The sequence below is a fragment of the Mesoplodon mirus genome, assembly GCF_964341445.2.
Source record: "Mesoplodon mirus genome assembly, chromosome: 3".
NCBI lineage: Eukaryota > Metazoa > Chordata > Mammalia > Artiodactyla > Ziphiidae > Mesoplodon > Mesoplodon mirus.
The window spans coordinates 106,963,335-106,984,093 of NC_138978.1; the positions used below are offsets into that span (position 1 = coordinate 106,963,335).

General features: G+C 35.8%; 1 protein-coding gene across 1 annotated transcript in view; it reads right to left on the reverse strand.

The window, feature by feature from the left end:
- The window catches only part of PTPN22 (protein tyrosine phosphatase non-receptor type 22), a 59,727-nt gene that overhangs the window by 20,766 nt on the left and 18,202 nt on the right, over positions 1-20,759 (reverse strand). The window contains exon 11 of the mRNA XM_082613423.1: positions 18,477-18,563. Coding sequence (XP_082469549.1) covers positions 18,477-18,563 — 87 coding nt within the window. The remainder of the gene's footprint in view (positions 1-18,476; positions 18,564-20,759) is intronic.

Below are 20,759 nucleotides of genomic sequence, written 5' to 3' on the forward strand. Positions count from 1 at the left end.
ATGTTGAAATCTAACCCCTGAAATCTGTGAATGCGACCTTATTTGGAAATAGGGTCTTTGCAGATGTAATTAGTTAAGTTAAGGTCATATTGGATTAGGGTGGGCCCTAATGCAATGACTTGTGTCCTTACAGAAAGAGAAAAGAGAGACTCAGAGACACACAGGGAGAATGTGGTGTGATGATGGAGGCAGAGACTGGACTGCAGTAATGTATTTGCAAGCTAAAGAACAGCAAGGATTGCTGGAAAAACCAAAAAATAGCAATAGGCAAGGGAGATTCTTCCCCTAGAGCTATGAGAGAGAGCATGGCCTTGCTGACACCTTAATTTTAGACTTTGTGACTCCAGAACTGTGAAAAATTAATTTGTTGTTTTAAGCCCTCCTTGGTTTGTGGTACTTGTTACAGTAAGCCTAGTAAACTGATACAGAGACTTTAATACTTCATGTTCAATAATGAATAGAAAAATCAGATCAACAGGAGACAGAGGACAGACATGAACAATCATGTAAACAAATAAGAACTAATAAACACTCATAGAACACTCTACCCAACAAAACATACATTATTCTCAAACATATATGGGACATTCTCCAGGATAGACCAGATGTTAGGCCACAAAACAAGCTTTAATAAATTTTAAAAGAGAGAAGTCATACAAAGTATCTTTTTCAATCATAATGGATTGAAACTAGAAATCAATAACAGAAGGAAACCTGGAAAATTTACAAGTATGTGTAAATTAAACAATCTTAAACAACCAATGAGTCAAAGGAGAAATCACAATAGAAATTAGAGAATACTTAGAAATGAATGAAAATACATCATACCAAAATGTATGGAATACAGTAAAAGCAGTGCTGAGAGGTAAATTTACAGCTGTGAATTCCTGGAAGAAAGATTTCAAATTAATTACCTAACTTTATACCTTAAGGAACTAGAAAAAGAACAAACTAAACCCAAAGCTAGCAGAAGGAAGGAAATATTAAAAGATTAGAGCACAGATAAATGAAATAGAGAAAACAATGGAGAAAACCAACAAAACCAAAATTTGATCCTTTGAAAAGATCTGTAAAATTCACAAACGTTTAGCTAGAGACTGACTAAGGGAAAAAGAGAAGACTGAAATTGCTAAAATCTCAAATTACAGAAATAAAAGTGGGGACATTTCTACTAATTTCACAGAAACAAAAAGTATAAGATAATAATATGAATAATCATATGCCAACAAATTGTATAACCTGGATTAAATGGACAAATTCCTAAAAACATATGATCAACCAAAACTGACTCAGAAAGAAATGGAAAATCTAAATAGACCTACAACTAGTAAGCAGGCTGAATCAGTAATCACATATTTTCCTAACAAAGAAAAGTCCAGAACCAGATGGCTTCATTGGTGAATTGTACCAAACATTTAAGGAAGAATAAACACCAATCCTGCACAAACTCTTCCTAAAACTTGAATGACACTCCTAAGTTATTCAATGAGGACAGTAATTCCCTGTTACCAAAGCTAGACAAAGGTGCTACAGGCAAAAGAAAACCACAGACCAATATTCTTTATGAATATTGATGCAAAAGTCCTCAATAGGGCTTCCCTGGTGGCGCAGTGGTTGAGAGTCCGCCTGCCAATGCAGGGGACACGGGTTCGTGCCCCTGTCTGGAAGGATCCCACATGCCATGGAGCTTCTAGGTCTGTGAGCCATGGCTGCTGAGCCTGCGTGTCCAGAGCCTGTGCTCTGCAATGGGAGAGGCCACAACAGTGAGAGGCCCGCGTACCGCAAAAAAAAAAAAAAGTCCTCAATAAAATACTAGCAAACTGAGTTCAGCATAGTAAAAGGATTACACACCATGACCAAGTGAGATTTATTTCCAGAGTGCAAGGATGGTTCAACATTCAAAAATTAATCAGTGTAATATATCATATTAATAGAATTAAGGGGGTTTCCCAGGTGGCGCAGTGGTTGAGAGTCCGCCTGCCGATGCAGGGGACACGGGTCCGTGCCCCAGTCCGGGAGGATCCCACATGCCACGGAGCGGCTGGGCCCGTGGGCCATGGCCGCTGGGCCTGCGTGTCTGGAGCCTGTGCTCCGCAACAGGAGAGGCCACAACAGTGAGAGGCCCGCATACCACACACACAAAAAAATAGAATTAAGGAGAAGAAACCCACATGATCATATCGATTGATGCAGAAAAAAATTTAACAAATTCATGATAAAAATACTTAATAAACTGGGAATATAAGGGAACTTCCTCAACATGATAAAGGCCATATATGAAAAAACCACAGCTAATATCATACTCAAAGGTGAAGGACTGAAAGCTTTCCCCCAAGAACAGGCATAAGATAAGGATGCCAATTTTTGCCATTTTTATTCAACATAATACCAGAAGTTCTAGCCAGAGCAATTAGGTAAGAAAACAAACAAATAAAGGCATCAAAATGGGAAAGGAGGAAGTAAAGTTATATTCATTTGCAGATGACATAATTTTATATGTTGAAAGATTCTACACACACCCGTAAAAAAAAAAAAACGCTAGAGCTAATAAACCAATTCAGCAAAATTGCAGAATATATAATCAACACACAAAAACCAGTTGCACTACTATACTGTTTATTATTGTTTATTAGCAATAAACATTCTGAAAAGGAAATTAGGAAAGCAATTCTAATATATATATATGTATCAAAAATATACATACTAAGGAATAAACTTAACCAAGGAAGTGAAAGACTTATATACTGAAAACTAAAAACCATTGCTGACAAATAAAATAGAGAGACATTTGATGTTCATGAAGCGGAAGACATTATATTGTTACAATAACATTACTCAAAGTGATCTACAGATTCAATGCAATCCCTATAAAAATTCCAAAGGTGCTTCTGCAGAAATAGAAAACCTCATCTTAAAATTCATGCAGAGAGAGACCTTCAAGATGGTGGAGGAGTAAGAAGTGGAGATCCCCTTCCTCCCCACAAATACATCAGAAATACATCTACATGTGGAACAACTCCTACAGAACACCTACTGAACACTGTCAGAAGACCTCAGACTTCCCAAAGGACGCCCTCAGGCAACCTCGTGCAGAGGCGGGGCCAAATCCAAAGCTGAACCCCAAGAGCTGTGCAAACAAAGAAGAGAAAGGGAAATTCCTCCCAGCAGCCTCAGGAGCAGCGGATTAAACCTGCACAATCAACTTGATGTTCCCTGCATCTCTGGAATACCTGAATAAACAACAAATCATCCCAAAATGGAGGACCAGTGGACTTTGGGAGCAACTGTAGACTTGGGGTTTCCTTTCTGCATCTAATTTGTTTCTGATTTTATGTTTATCTTAGTTTAGTGTTTAGAGTTTATTATCATTGGTAGATTTGGTTATTGATTTGGTTGCTCTCTTCCTCCTTTATAAATATATATATATATATTTTTTCCATTTTCTCTTTCTGTGAGTGTGTATGTGTATGCTACTTTGTGTGATTTTCTCTATAACTTTGCTTGTACCATTTGTCTTAGGGTTCTGTCTGTCTGTTTTTTTTTTTTTAGTATAGTTTTTAGTGCTTGTTATCATTCATGGATTTGTTTTTGGTTTGGTTACTCTCTTCTTTCTTTTTTTATTCTTTTTAATTGCTTTTTAATTTATTTATATTTTTAATATTTATTTTTTATCTTATTAGCTTTATTTTATTTATTTTTCTCTTTCTTTCTTTCTTTCTTTTTTTCTCCCTTTTCTTCTGAGCCGTGTGGCTACAGGGTCTTGGTGCTCTGGCTGGGTGTCAGGCCTGTGCCTCTGAGGTGAGAGAGCCGAGTTCAGGACATTGGTCTACCAGAGACCTCCTAGCTCCAAGTAATATCAAACAGCTAAAGCTCTCCCAGAGATCTACATCTCAACGCAAAGTCCCAGCTCCACTCAACGACCAGCAAGCTATAATGCTGGACACCTTATGCCAAACAACAAGCAAGACAGGGACACAACACCACCCACTAGCAGAGAGGCTGCTTAAAATCATAATAAGGTCACAGACACCCCAAAACACACCATCAGACGCAGTCCTGCCCACCTGAATGACAAGATCTAGCCTCATCACCAGAACACAGTCCCCTCCACCAGGAAGCTTACACAACCCAGTGAACCAACATTAGCCACTGCAGGCAGACACCAAAAACAACAGGAACTATGAACCTGCAGCCTGCGAAAAGGAGACCCCAGACACAGTAAGTTAAACAAAATGAGAAGACAGAAAATACACAGCAGATGAAGGAGAAAGGTAAAAACCCACCAGACCAAACAAATGAAGAGGAAATAGGCAGTGTACCTGAAAAAGAATTCAGAGTAATGATAGTAAAGATGATACAAAATCTTGGAAATACAATGGAGGAAATACAAGAAATGGTTAACAAGGAGAACTAGAAGAACTAAAGAGCAAACAAACAATGATGAACACCACAATAAATGAAATAAAAAATTCTCTAGAAGGAATCAATAGCAGAATAACTAAGGCAGAAGAAGGGATAAGTGACCTGGAAGATAAAATAGTGGAAATAACTACTGCAGAGCAGAATAAAGAAAAAAGAATGAAAAGAATTGAGGACAGTCTTAGAGACCTCTGGGAAAACAGAAAATGCACCAACATTCTACTTATAGGGGTCCAGAAGAAGAGAAAAAGAAAGGGACTGAGAAAATATTTGAAGGACTATAGTTGAAAACTTCCCTAATATGGGAAAAGAAATAGTTAATCAAGTGCAGGAAGAACAGAGATACAGGATAAATCCAAGGAGGAACACGCCAAGACACGTATTAATCAAACTATCAAATATTAAATACAAAGAAAAAATATTAAAAGCAGCAAGGGAAAGACAACAAATAACATACAAGGGAATCCCCATAAGGTTAACAGCTGATCTTTCAGCAGAAACTCTGAAAGCCAGAAGGGAGTGGCAGGACATATTTAAAGTGATGAAAGGGAAAAACCTACAACCAAGATTACTCTATCCAGCAAGGGTCTCATTCACATTCGACAGAGAAACTAAAAGCTTTAGAGACAAGCAAAAGCTAAGAGAATTCAGCTCCACCAAAGCAGCTTTACAACAAATGCTAAAGGAACTTCTCTAGGCAGGAAACACAAGAGAAGGAACAGACCTACAACAACAAATCCAAAACAATCAAGAAAATGGTAATAGGAACATACATATCAATAACTACCTTAAATGTAAATGGATTAAATGCTCCAACCAAAAGACACAGACTGGCTGAATGGATACAAAAACAAGACCCTTATATATGCTGTCTACAAGAGACCCACTTCACACCTAGGGACATATACAGACTGAAAGTAAGGGGATGGAAAAAGATATTCCATGCAAATGGAAATCAAAAGAAAGCTGGAGTAGCAATTATCATATCAGACAAAATAGACTGTAAAATAAACACTATTTCAAGAGACAAAGAAGGACACTACATAATGATCAAGGGATCAATCCAAGAAAAAGATATAACAATTGTAAATATTTATGTACCCAACATAAGAGCACCTCAATACATAAGGCAAATGCTAACAGCCATAAAAGAGGAAATCGACAGTAACACAATCATAGTAGGGGACTTTAACACCCCACTTTCATCAATGGACGGATCATCCAAAATGAAAATAAATAAGGAAACACAAGCTTTAAATGATACATTAAACAAGATGGACTTAATTGATATTTATAGGACATTCCATCCAAAAACAACAGAATACACTTTCTTTTCAAGTGCTCATGGAATATCCTCCAGGATACATCATATCTTGGGTCACAAATCAAGCCTTGGTAAATTTAAGAAAATTGAAATTGTATCAAGTATTTTTTCCGACCACAATGCTATGAGACTAGATATCAATTACAGAACAAATACAAACACATGGAGGCTAAACAATACACTACTTAATAACCAAGAGATTACTGAAGAAATTAAAGAGGAAATCAAAAAATACCTAGAAACAAATGACAATGAAAACACGACGACCAAAACCTATGGGATGCAGGAAAAGCAGTTGTAAGAAGGAAGTTTACAGCAATACAATCCTACCTCAAGAAACAAGAAACATCTCAGATAAACAACCTAACCTTATACCTAAAGCAATTAGAGAAAGAAGAACAAAAAACTCCCAAAGTTAGAAGAATGAAAGAAATCATAAAGATCAGATCAGAAATAAATGAAAAAGAAATGAAGAAAACAATAGTGAAGATCAATAACACTAAAAGATGGTTCTTTGAGAAGATAAACAAAATTGATAAACCATTAGCCAGACTCATCAAGAAAAAAAGGGAGAAAACTCAAATCAATAGAATTAGAAATGAAAAAGGAGAAGTAACAACTGATGCTGCAGAAATACAAAGGATCATGAGAGATTACTAAAAGAAACTATAAGCCAATAAAATGGACAAGCTGGAGGAAATGGACAAATTCTTAGAAAAGCACAACCTTCCGAGACTGAACCAGGAATAAATAGAAAATATAAACAGACCAGTCACAAGCACTGAAGTTGAGACTGTGGTTAAAAATCTTCCAACAAACAAAAGTACAGGGCCAGATGGCTTCACAGGCGAATTCTATCAAGCATTTAGAGAAGAGCTAACACCTATCCTTCTCAAACTTTTCCAAAATATAGCAGAGGGAGGAACACTCCCAAACTCATTCTACAAGGTCACCATCACCCTGATACCAAAACCAGACAAAGATGTCACAAAGAAAGAAAACTACAGACCAATATCCCGATGAACATAGATGTAAAAATCCTCAACAAAATACTAGCAAACAGAGTCCAACAGCACATTAAAAGATTCATACACCATGATCACGTGGGGTTTATCCCAGGAATGCAAGTGTTCTTCAATATATGCAAATCAATCAATGTGATACACCATATTAACAAATTGAAGGAGAAAAACCATATGATCATCTCAATAGATGCAGAAAAAGCTTTTGACAAAATTCAACACCCATTTATGATAAAAAACTCTGCAGAAAGTAGGCATAGAGGGAACTTACCTCAACATAATAAAGGCCATATATGACAAACCCACAGCCAACTTTGTTCTCAATGGTGAAAAACTGAAACCATTTCCACTAAGATCAGGAACAAGGCAAGTTTGCCCACTCTCACCACTGTTATTCAACATAGTTTTGGAAGTTTTAGCCACAGCAATCAGAGAAGAAACAGAAATAAAAGGAATACAAATCAGAAAGGAAGAAGCAAAGCTGACACTGTTTGCAGATGACACAATACTATACGTAGAGAATCCCAAAGACTCTACCAGAAAACTACTAGAGCTAATCAATGAATTTGGTAGAGTAGCGGGATACAAAATGAATGCACAGAAATCTCTTGCATTCCTATACACTAATGATGAAACATCTGAATGAGAAACTAAGGAAACACTCCCATTTACCATTGCAACAAAAAGAATAAAATACCTAGGAATAAACCTACCTAAGGAGACAAAAGACCTGTATGCAGAAAACTAAAAGACACTGATGAAAGAAATTAAAGATGATACAAACAGATGGAGAGATATACCATGTTCTTGGATTGGAAGAATCCACATTGTGAAAATGACTATACTACCCAGAGCAATCTACAGATTCAGTGCAATCCCTATCAAACTACCAATGGTATTTTTCACAGAACTAGAACAAAAAATTTCACAATTTGTATGGAAACACAAAAGACCCCGAATAGCAAAAACAATCTTGAGAAAGAAAAGTGGAGCTGGAAGAATCAGGCTCCCAGACTTCAGATTATACTACAAAGCTACTTTAATCAAGACAGTATGGTACTGGCACAGAAATAGGAATATAGATCAATGGAACAGGATAGAAAGCCCAGAGATAAACCCATGCACATATGGTCACTTTATTTTTGATAAAGGAGGCAAGAATATACAATGGAGAAAAGACAGCCTCTTCAATAAGTGGTACTGGGAAAACTGGACAGCTACATGTAAAAGAATGAAATTAGAACATTCCCTAACACCATACACAAAAATAAACTCAAAATGGATTAAAGACCTAAATGTAAGGCCAGACACTGTGAAACTCTTAGAGGAAAACACAGGCAGAACACTCTATGACATAAATCACAGCAATATCCTCTTTGACCCACATCCTAGAGAAATGGAAATAAAAACAAAAATAAACAAATGGGACCTAATGAAACTTAAAAGCTTTTGCACAGCAAAGGAAACCATAATCAAGACAAAAAGACAGCCCTCGGAATGGGAGAAAATATTTGCAAATGAAGCAACTGACAAAGGATTAATCTCCAAAATTTACAAGTAGCTCATGCAGCTCAATATCAAAAAAACAAACAACCCAATCCAAAAATGGGCAGAAGACCTAAATAGACATTTCTCCAAAGAAGATATACAGATTGCCAACAACCACATGAAAGGATGCTCAACATCACTAATCATTAGAGAAATGCAAATCAAAAGTACAATGAGGTATCACCTCACACCAGTCAGAATGGCCATCATCAAAATGTCTACAAACAATAAATGCTGGAGAGCGTGTGGAAAAAGAGAACCCTCTTGTACTGTTCGTGGGAATGTAAATCGATACAGCCACTATGGAGAACAGTATGGAGGTTCCTTAAAAATCTAAAACTAGAACTTCCATACGACCCAGCAATCCCACTACTGGGCATATACCCTGAGAAAACCATAATTCAAAAAGAGTCATGTACCACAATGTTCTTTGCAGCTCTATTTACAATACATTTATCTGTCCATTGACAGACAAATGGATAAAGAAGATGTGGTGCATATATACAATGGAATATTACTCTGCCATAAAAAGAAACAAAATTGAGTTATTTGTAGTGAGGTGGATGGACATAGAGACTGTCATACAGAGTGAAGTAAGTCAGAAAGACAAAAACAAATACCATATGCTAACACATATATATGGAATCTAAAAAAAAAATGTTTCTGAAGAACCTAGGGGCAGGACAGGAATATAGATGTAGATGTAGAGAATGCCCTTGAGGACACAGGGAATGGGAAGGGTAAGCTGGGATGAAGTGAGAGAGTGGCATGGACTTATATATACTACCAAATGTAAAATAGATAGCTAGTGGGAAGCAGCCTCATAGCACAGGGAGATCAGCTTTGTGACCACATAGAGGGGTGGGATAGGGAGGGTGGGAGGGAGACGCAAGAGGGAGGAGATATGGGGATATATGTATATGTATAGCGGATTCACTTTGTTATAAAGCAGAAACTAACACACCAATGTAAAGCAATTATACTCCAATAAAGATGTTAAAAAAAATTCATGCAGAATCTCAAGGGACTCTGAATAGCCAAAACAATCTTGGAAAAGAAGAGCAAAGTTGTAGGACTCATACTTCCTGATTTCAAAAGGTACTACAAAGATGCAGTAATAAAGCAGTATGGTACTGACACTGGACAGCTATATAGACTAATGGAATAAAATAGAGAGCCTAACAATAAGCTCACACTTATGAGTAATTTGGTTTTGATGAGGCTGCCAAGAGCATTCAATGGAGAAAAGACAGTCTTTTCAACAAATGGTGCTGGGAAAACTGGGCATCTACATGCAGAAGAATGAAGTTGGACTCTTGCAGTAAATACAAAGATTAACTCAAAATGGATCAAATACCTAAACATAAGAGCTAAAACTAAAACTCTTAGAAGAAAACATGGAAAGCTTCATGACATTGGATTTGACAATGATTTCTTGGATATGACACCAAAGGCACTATCAACAAAATGAAAAATAGACAGGACTTCCCTGGTCACACAATGGTTAAGATCCGCCTGCCAATGCAGGGGACACGGAGTTGAGCCCTGGTCTGGGAAGATCCCACATGCCACGGAGCAACTAAGCCAGTGTGCCACAACTACTGAGCCTGCATGCCACATCTACTGAGCCCACGTGCCACAACTACTGAAGCCCACGTGCCTAGAGCCCCTGCTCTACAACAAGAGAATCCACTGCAATGAGAAGCCCACACACCGCAACTAAGAGTAGCCTCTGCTCACTGCAACTAGAGAAAGCCCACATGCAGCAATGAAGACCCAATGCAGCCATAATAGATAAATAAATTTATTAAAAATAAATAAATAAATAAAAATAAAAAATAGACAAATTGGATTTTATGAAAACTAAAAACTTATGCATCAAAGTGCACAATCAACAGAGTAAAAGGGCAACACACAGAAAGGGAGACAATATTTTCAAATCACATATCTGATAAGGGATTAATATCCAGAATATATAGAGAACTGCTACAACTCAACAATGACCAACTCAAAAATGGGCAGAAGACACAAAAACAGACATATGGATCAATGGAAAAGAATAGAGAGCCCAGAAATAACCCCACACCTTCAGTCAATTAATCTTCAACAAAGGAGGCAAGAATATACTATGGAGAAAGGACAGTCTCTTCAACAAGTGGTGTTGGGAAAGTTGGACAGCTGCATGTAAAACAATAACGTTAGAACACACCCTCACACCATACACAAAAATAAACTCAAAATGGCTTAAAGACTTAAATATAAGACATGACACCATAAAACTCCTGGAAAAGAACATAGGCAAGACATTCTCTGACATAAATCACACCAATGTTTTCTTAGGTCATTCCCCCAAGGCAATAGAAATAAAAGCAAAAAATAAACACATGGGACCTGATCAAACTTACAAGCTTTTGCACAGCAAAGGAAGCCAGAAACAAACAAAAAGACAACCTAGGGACTGGGAGAAAATATTTGCAAATGATGCAATCAACAAGGGCTTAATTTCCAAAATATACAAACTGCTCATACAACTCAATAACAAAAAAAAACAAACAACCCTAATCAAAAAAATGGGCAGAAGACCTAAGTAGACATTTCTCCAAAGAAGACATACAGATGGCCAATAGGCACATGAAAAGATGCTCATCATCACTAATTATTAGAGAAATGCAAATCAAAACTATAATGAAGTACCACCTCACACCAGTCCAAATGACCATCATTAAAAAGTCTACAAATAACAAATATTGGAGAGGGTGTGGAGAAAAGGGAACCCTCCTACACTGTTGGTGGGAATGTAAATTGATGAAAAACAGTCCTCAAAAAACTAAAAATAGAGTTGCCATACAATCCAGCAATCCTAATCCTGAGCATATATCCAGACAAAAGTATAATTTGAAAAGATTTTTTTAAAAAAAGAAAGAAAGAAAGAAAAGAAAATTTCTTTCAACAAATAAACAAAAAAAAGAAAAGATACATGCACCCCTATGTTCATAGCAGCACAGTTTGTAATAGCCAAGACATGGAAGCAGCCTAAACGCCCATGAACAAATGAATGGATAAAGAAGATGTGGTATATATATACAATAGAATATTACCCAGCCATAAAAAAGAATGAAATAATGCCATTTGCAGCAACATGGATGAACCTAGAGATTATCATTATAAATGAACTAAGCAAGAGAAAGACAAATACCATATGATATCACTTGTCCATGAAATAGAAACAGACTCACAGACATAGAGAACAGGATTGTGGTTGCCATGGGGGAGGAGAGGTAGAAAAGGAATAGACTGGAAGTTTGGATGGAAGGATGGCTATTAAGAGATGCAAACCATTATATATAGAATGGATAAACAACAAGGTCCTACTGTATAGCACAGGGAACAATATTCAATATCCTGTAATAAACCACAATGGAAAAGAATATATACATATACATATATATGTATAACTGAATCATTTTGCTGTACAGCAGAAACTAACATAACATTGTAAATCAACTATACTTCCATAAAACAAATTTTTTTAAAATGGGCAAAAGACTTGAATAGACATTTTTCCAAAGATGATATACAAATGGCCAATGAGCACATGCAAAGATGCTTAACATCACTAACCAGGAAAATGTTAACCAGAACCACAATGAGATACTACTTTACACCCATTAGAGTGGCTATTATCTAAAAAACAAATAAACAAAAGCAAAAACTAACAAGTACTAGTGAGGTACCTAGAGTAGTCAAATTCATAGGGAGAGAAAGCAGAATGGTGGTTGCTAAGGGCTGGGCTTAGGGAGGAACGGGGACTTAGTGTTTAACGGGTATAAAGTTTCAGTTTTGCAAGATGAAAGGAGTTCTGGAAATGGATGGTGGTGATGGTTGCACAATAATATGAATGTACATAATATCACTGAACTATACACCTAAAATTGGTTAAGGTAGTAAATTTTATGTATATTTTACCACAAAGAAAACCTAGGGAAAAAAAGAGCAAAAGGACTTGGATAGATATTTGTCCAAAGAAGATGTACAAAAGGCCAGTAAGCACATGAAAAGCTGTTCAACATCACTAATCATTAGGGAAATGAAAATCCAGGCCGTAAACACCACTTCACACTCGTTAGGATGGCTATTATCTTAAAAACCAAAAACAAACAAACAAACAAAAAACAGAAAATACCCAGCATTAGCAAGAAGGTGGAGGAATTGGAACCTTTGTGCAATGCTGGTGGGGATGTAAGATTTTGCAGCCACTGTGAAAAACAGTGTGGCAGTACCTTAAAAAATTAAACATAGAATTACTGCATGATCCAGCAATTCCACTTCTGGGTATATACCCAAAATAATTTAAAATAGGGACTTGAACAAGTATTTGTACACCAATTTTTATAAGAGCATTATTCACAATAGCCAAAAGGTGGAAACAACCCAAGTGTCCATCAACAGATGAATGGATAAGTAAAATGTGGTATTACACACAATGGAATATTATAAAGCCATAAAAAGGAATGAAATTCTGATATACGTTACAAAATGGATGAACCTTGAAACATTATGTTACATGAAATAAGCCAGATAAAAGGCTTATTTATATGACTACACTTATATCATGTACCTAGAATAGGCAAATTCATAGAGACAGAAAGTAGAATAGAAACTATTAGGGATTCAGGTACAGGGGATGGAGAGTTTCTGTTTAGAATGATGAAAATTTTCTAGAAATAAACAGTAATGATGGTCACACACATTGTGAAGGTACTAAATTCCACTCATATTTTAAAATGGTTAAAATGGTAATTTTTTCCATAGTGGTAAAAATACTGTAGTTTTACCACAATAAAAAATATGAATGGAGAATTGTCTCCTCCTCATCTATTTTCTGGTAAAGACTGTGTAAAATTGGTGTTAATTCTTTCTTAAAGATTTGGTAGAATTCTCAAGTGAAACTATGTGAGCCTGGATATTTCTTTTTGGGAAATTTTTAAATTATGAATTCAGTTTTCTTTATCATTATGAGGCTATTCAAATTATATCATGTTGAGTGAACTGTGGTAGTTTGTGCTTTTTTGGGAAGTAATACATTATTTTATCTAAGTTGTCATATGTGTATGTGTTGAGTTGTTCATATTATATCCTTTATTATCCTTTTGATATCTGAAAAGTCTATAGAGATAGCCCCTTTTGCATTCCTGATATTGGTAATTTTTATTTTTTTTTCCCTTTTTTCCTTTATCATTCTTCCTAGAAGTTTGTCAATTTTGTTGATCTTTTCAAAGAACCAGATCTTTGGTTCACTGATTTTTCTCTTTTGTTTTCCTGTTTTCAATTTCATTGATTTATACTCTTTACTATTTCCTTCCTTCTGCTTCTCTTGGGTTTATTTCACTCTTCTTTTTTCCCCTAGATTCATAAAGTGGGAGCTCAGATTACTGATTTGAGACATTTACTGTTTTCTAATGTATGCATGTAGGTGGCTATAAACTTCCCTCCCAGCACTACTGGAGCTCTGTACGACAAATTTAGATATGTGGTATTCTCATTTTTATTCAGTTCAATGTGTTTTTTAGAAATTTCCTTTGAAACTTCCTTTCTGACTCAATGAATTATTTAGAAGAGTCTGGTGTAGTTTCCAAGTGTTTGGATCTTTTCTTGTTATCTTCTGCTACTGACTTCTAGTTTGATTCCATAGTAGTCAGAGAATACATTCTATATGATATCAGTTCTTTATATTTTTGAGATTGTTTAATGGCCCAGGATATGATCCATCTTGGTATATATTCAATCAGCACTTGAAAAGAATGTATATCCTTGTATTGTTGGGTGGAGCGTCCTATAAATATCAACTTGATCCTGTTAGTCGATGGTGTTGCTAAGTTCTCATATATTCTTGCTGACTTTCTGTTGAGTTTTCTATCAGTTCTTGAGAGAGGGGTTTTGAAGTCTCCAACTATAACTGTGGGGTTTTCTATTGCTCCTTTTAGTTCTATCAGTTTTTGCTTCACATATCTTGCAGCTCTGTTTGGTCCATACACACTTATGATTGCTACATCTTATTGGGGGATTGACCCTTTTATCATTGTACAATGTCCCTCCCTAACTGTGATAATTTTCTTTACTCTGAAGTCTATCTGGTATTAATATAGCTACTTCTGCTTTCCTTTTATTAATGTTTACAGGATATATCTTTTTTCCAATCCTTTATTTTAAACCAACCTATATATTTGAAGTGTGTTTCTTACAGAGAGCATATAGTTGGGTCATGTTTTCAATACACTCTGCCAATCTGTTAATTGGTGTATTTGTACCATTTACATTTAATTTAATTATTAATATGGTAGGGCTTAAGTCTCCAACTTTATATTTTGTTTTCTGTTTTTTCTCTCTGTTTCTCATTTCTCTTTTCTTTTTCCTGCCTTTTTCTCTTTCCTGCATCTTTGGAATTTCATTTTGATTTACCTATAGTGTTTTTTAAGATATATCTTTGTACAGTTTTTGTAGGGGTGGCTCTAGTTATTATATTATATATTCATAACTTATGAAAGCCTATACGTGTCATCATTTTACTAGTTCAATACGGAAGTGTTACCTCCCTTTACATGCCTAACCCTTCCTTTTTTTTTTTTTACAGTATAATGGTCTTAAATATTTCCTGTAATACATTTAGAACCACATCAGTGTTATAATTTTTGCTTCAATCATTAAGCAATTTAGAAAACTCAAGAGGAGGAAAACCTGTTATATTTACCCATGTTGCTTACCATGTTCTTCCTTTTTTCATCATTTCCTTTCTATTTAGAACTCTGCCTTTTTTTTTTTTTTCTTTTTTTTTTAGGGTAGGTCTACTGGCAACAAATTTCCTTAGTTTTTCTTCATCGGAGACTGTCTTGATTTCCCCTTTATTCCTGAAGGATATTTTTTTTACTGGGTATCGGATTCTGTTGACAGCTTTTTTCCTTCAGCACTTGTAAAATATTGTGCCACTTCCTTCTGGCCTCCATGGTTTCTGATGAAAAATTCACTTTCATTCTAATTGTTTTTCCCCTAGAGTTAAGATCATTTTTCTTTGGCTGCTTCCTAGAATTTTTGTATTTAGTTTTCAGAAGTTTAACTGTGATGATTCTTTCAGTACTTTTTTAGACATGTCTTTTTTCTCCTTTCCTTCTTGGATGTCGATGACACTAATGTTAGGGTTTTTGTTATAGTCACTTAGCTTCCTGAGGCTCTGTCTACTTTTTATTTTTATTTTATTTTATTTTTTAGTCTATTTTATTTCTGTTGTTCAGATTGGGCAATTTCTATTGTTCTGTCTTTCAGTTCATTAATTCTTTCCTTGTACCCTGTATTCTGCTGTTGAGCCCATCTACTGAGCTATTTTGTTTCCATTACTGTTATTTTTCAACTCTAAAATTTCCTTTTGTTTCTTCTTTATATCTTCTGTTTCTTTGGCAGGTCTTTATCTTTCTTTGCTGAGGCTTTCTATTGTTTTAAGCATGCTTGTAATTGTTTACTGAAGCATTTTAATCATGGCTACTTTAGAATCTTTGTCAGATAATCTTACACCTCTGTCATCTCAGTGTTGTCATCTATTGACCGTCTTTTACTCATTTGGTTTACAATCCTCCTGGTTCTTGGTATGACAAGTGATTTTCACATGAAACTTAGATATTTTTGTACTGTTATAAGTCTCTGGATCTTAGTTAAACCCTCCCTTTTAGCTTCTCCTTTTTAAAATCCATTCTGACAGGGGAAAGAGGAGGGAGGGGGTGCTGCCTCATTAGTGCCTTGCTATTGCCAAGTGGATTCTACCTCCATCAGTTTCCTCACAGTCTCTGTTGACACCTGAAGGGAGACACCTTGGGAGAGGCTCTCCATGTGGTCTCTACTGACACTGTGGTCGGGGTGGCCTCATTACTGCTGGATGATGGTGAAAGTCTTGACTCTCCACTAGGCCTCTTCTGACACTCCATCAGTGGAGCGGCATGGGGGCACTGGGTTACTGCCAGGTGGAAAGTCAGGCTCCCCACGTGGTCTCTACTGACACTGCAAGGAAACCTCATTGCAGGCCAGTGGGGATGAAATACCTAGCTCTTTACTTGACCTTCTCTCTCTCTCTCTTTTTTTTTAATGGATATATGTATTTCTTTATTAGAATGCTCACAAGAATGACACATTAGCACTGTCCATCTGATGTGACAGAGAATACACATATCTGACCCACTAACCTTCTCTTTATCACAGTCTTTGTGAGGGTGGGAATCTAGGTTCTCCACTTCTTTGCTGGCATAGGTGGGGTTGGGGGCCATTTTTTTCTTTGGTGTTGACTGAAGTAGAGTAATTATTATCTGAAAATTTTCTGGCTTGCTGGGTTGTCCCTTTCCTGGTCCTTTGGCTGGAGAGAGCAGTATTTTGTTGGGGGTATTTTGTCTGCACTGTTGGCATTTCCAAGTTGTTGGTTTCTTCAGTTCCAAATCCATGATATATTAGGAAAAAGAAAACCCAAGGAACTCACCATCATGTCATTCCTCAGGTCTCAAGGTCCCTAGTGGTCTGTCTTCGCTCCATCTTTCAGAGTCTTCTTATATTTGTTTTATATATATTGTCCAGGGTTTCTAGTTGTATTTAGTAGAAGGAATAGGGAAAAGTATGTCTACTCGATCTTCCCAGAAACAGAAGTCCTCCTTGGCTGGTGTTAATCAATTCCCTCTGTGGGAGGTTGAACCATGTTCCTATGTTCCCATTTATTGACTAAGAGCACACTCCAAACAACTCAACTGCCTGGAGCCATGGCACTACTACTGGGCTAAATCTGAGTACTGATATTTCCTGGAACCTAAATAAAATATTAACCCATGTACTCCAGCAGCACATTAAGAGAATATTCTTTGTTCAAGAAGGTTTTATTCTAAGATGAAGGATGGCTTGATATTAACAAATCTAAAGATATGACTGTTTCAATATGTCAAAGGAGAAAATTCATGTGATCATTCTATAAATGCAAAGATATGCAGTTGACAGAATTCAACATTCTTTCCAAAAAAATTCTTAATAAAATAGAAGTCAATTAATACTTTCTTAAACAATTAAAAAATATATCTCCAATCAAATCAGCATCATACTTAGTAGTGAAACATGAGAATCTCTCCCATTAAAATTAGGTCATGTATATCACCTCTATTATTTAAACTTGTTCTGGGAGTACTAGCCAATGAAGCAGGCATGAACAGGATATAAGTAACAATGTCTGGCAACTATATTCTTGTTTCCATCTCCTTCCCCTACATTGTTTCTCCGGAGTTGACGTTAACTATAGGATTGCTTAGTTCATTCCCTAACCTCAACAGTTTTTTGGCTTTCTTTCACTCCCTGTGCTTCATCATTCAAGTGATAGGAGTTATGATATTAGGGTTATGTCTTATATACTTTGTATTCCTAATGTTGTGAAAACAGTAGGTTCTCAGTGAATATTTTCAGACTCATAATACAAAAATGAGATATTAAAAATTAAATTAATTTGTATATGTTACATACACCCTGGAAGGTAAACCAATAATTTTGTCTTATTAAGGTTTGCTCAGAATCTAACACTTTGTGATTAAACAGTAAATATTTGACATCAATTTTTGTGATGAGATCAAAATAACATATCTAGAATGCTCAATATTTTTAAATTAGAATTTGGTCAAATCATAACTGTTTTTATACCTAACATTTTCAGCTAAGAATCCTTTAGCTATTCTAAAATATTCTCAAAATTTGATGATACATATGCAATGAAAATGAGGCTAGAGTAACCTGAAAAATCACATCAGTACTCAACTATAATTTCACTTTGTAATTGTTACTCTCACTTCTAAATTGCCACACAACTGTTTAAAACATGGAAACAGAATATATGCTTACCCTTTCACCCACTCCTATTGTTTCTAAATTTAGCTGAAAATGGTATGCAATAGGTTAACCAAGAGATTAATTTTCTAAGTTAAAGTACTTCAATTAAATTGTCCTCCACAAGAGATTTATAGTGCAGCCCCATGCACACCTGACACTCCAATTTAGTTGTGATGATAAAGTATAAGTTGTCCTGCAACTAATCTGAAATCCCTTGACCAAAATCAAACATGAAAAGAATTATTTTACAAAATATCAAATTTAAAATGTACCTCTGTTCCAGAGTGTTTATCCCTGATAACATCCATCTGTCTCTTAAATAGTTCTAATACAGCATTGTAGACCAGTTCATACTGTTCCTGAAGAGCATTGCAAACCGGAACAAACAAAAACAAAAACTTGGTGAACTAACCAGATTTCAGGAATATGAACACCAATCAAATCATAGTATAGCAGATCTGAAACATTAGTTTAATTACAGTGCCTTATGTCTGTGTAGCCCATGTCAGATTTCAAAGCATTTTTAGGCTTCTAGAAACAGCTAACTATTTTATCTACCTCTAGCTAATATACAATGACCTTGCAGCATGCTTTTTATGCTCTAACCCCACTTTCTTACTTATCTCTCCTTCCACCATCATCTCTCTAATTCTGTTTTCCTTGTTCACACTTTAAAATTGTTATTTCAGGGACTTCCTTGGTGGTCCAGTAGTTAAGACTCTGTGCTTCCATTGCAAGGGGAACAGGTTTGATGCCTGGCTGGGGAACTAAGATCCCACATGCCATGGAGCCAAAAAAAAATTTGTTTTTTATTCCATCCTGGATGCACATTTTTTTTTTGTAATTCACCTCTTGCAGGAAAAGGTAGATAGACGTGGTTGATGGCTAAATAGATAGCTTCAAGATGTATTATTTAACATGGCTCACGATCGATCTATAAAGTAGCTACGTTGTTATACCTATTTACAACTTGTCCAAGATCATTCAGAAGTAATTTCCATGTCTTCGGTTAGAACCTCAATCTTTTGACTCTTACTTTAGTGCACTTATATCAAGCTGCTGAAATTCTGTCTTAGCAAAGATACCAAAAAAAAGTAGACCCCTAAATAGAGTTTGGAAATTTGTGGTAATAAAGGGATTTCACTGTAGAGAAATGAGGCCTCTACAAGGTTCATGGGTTTTTATCACTCTGTTTTTGCCTCTGTACCTGCTTGAGCACTTGATTTTGGATCTACTTTTCATCTGAATGGGCCTATTCAGGGTCTTCTATGACACTTCACACAATCTTATACAAACAAAATATAATTTTTTCCAAAAATAATCGTAGCAGGAGAACAATGCAGAGTCTATATCACCCAACACAGCCATTGGTACACTCTTCAATTTTTTTAAGAAGAGAGAAAAATCAGACAGGAAGTACTCATCTGGTTACAGTGCTATCTATCTCCTGGCTAGATCAGTGTCATAAAAAAGCAGCTATAGCTGGTAGATTTGTTCAAATAGTTGTTGATAATGCCAAAATGTGAAGGTTAACTTAAAATTGTTTCAGCTGTCTTCCAACTCTTAAAAGTAGGTCTGAAATGGACTTTTTCTGAAATGGAGTATGGCTTTATTTATTGATTCAGTATTATAATTTAATGTTATACAACTAGGTTGCATACTTCCTGGAATCTTTATACATCTATATGGATCGGCCTTCTTTTAAGTCTGACAGCACTAAACCAGCCAATACTTTCATTTCACATAAACTTTCCCCCCTACACGTTGAATATAGAAAACACCTACAGTCAACAGATGAAAAAGAATCCTTTTTTTCCACTAACTATTAGTGGAAAACCTGTGTGGGCCAAACAGAAGCTTTATAATATAATAGCTCTTAATTTTTTCCCCTCGATTTACGACTTCTAGATGAAAATATCTGAACTGCCATTGTCAATTGTTTTACTTCTAAACCTATGTGCAAGTTCATTTGTAAGTGCTTTAAACACTTTAATTTCTTGTTGTTTAAGCAATAAGAAGTAGTTCTAACAAATTATGTAAAAATGCCTCTTACCTAATAAATACCTATAAATGTTTGATGAAAGAATGAATGGGTGAATGCTAAACTCTATCTTAAAGATGAAGACCATTTAGAAATATAGGTAAAATTATTGGTGTAGAAATATGGGTGGAATTAATACTGTAGAAAGTGAGAGATTTGGGCTGGGAATGTTTTACCTAGGAGGTAGAACGTGAGCTGGAGAGGAGAGAACAGGGGAAAAGCATTTCTAACAGAATAAAAGTGTGAGCAATCTGGGGTAGGTTAAAATACTGTGATACATATATAATCATATATATAGTATGATTGTAATTATGGTTTTTTTGGTAATATTTTTTAATATGCAAAGAATAAAGACCAGGAGAAACTATAGAAAAATAGTAACAGTGGCTCCCTCTAGGCAACAGGATTATGGATGATTTTTAAAATTTTTTATCATTTTCTAAAATGAGCATATAGACTTCATTCTGCAGATTCTGTTACCACCTCCTGAAGAAGAAATTACAGATCTCTGATT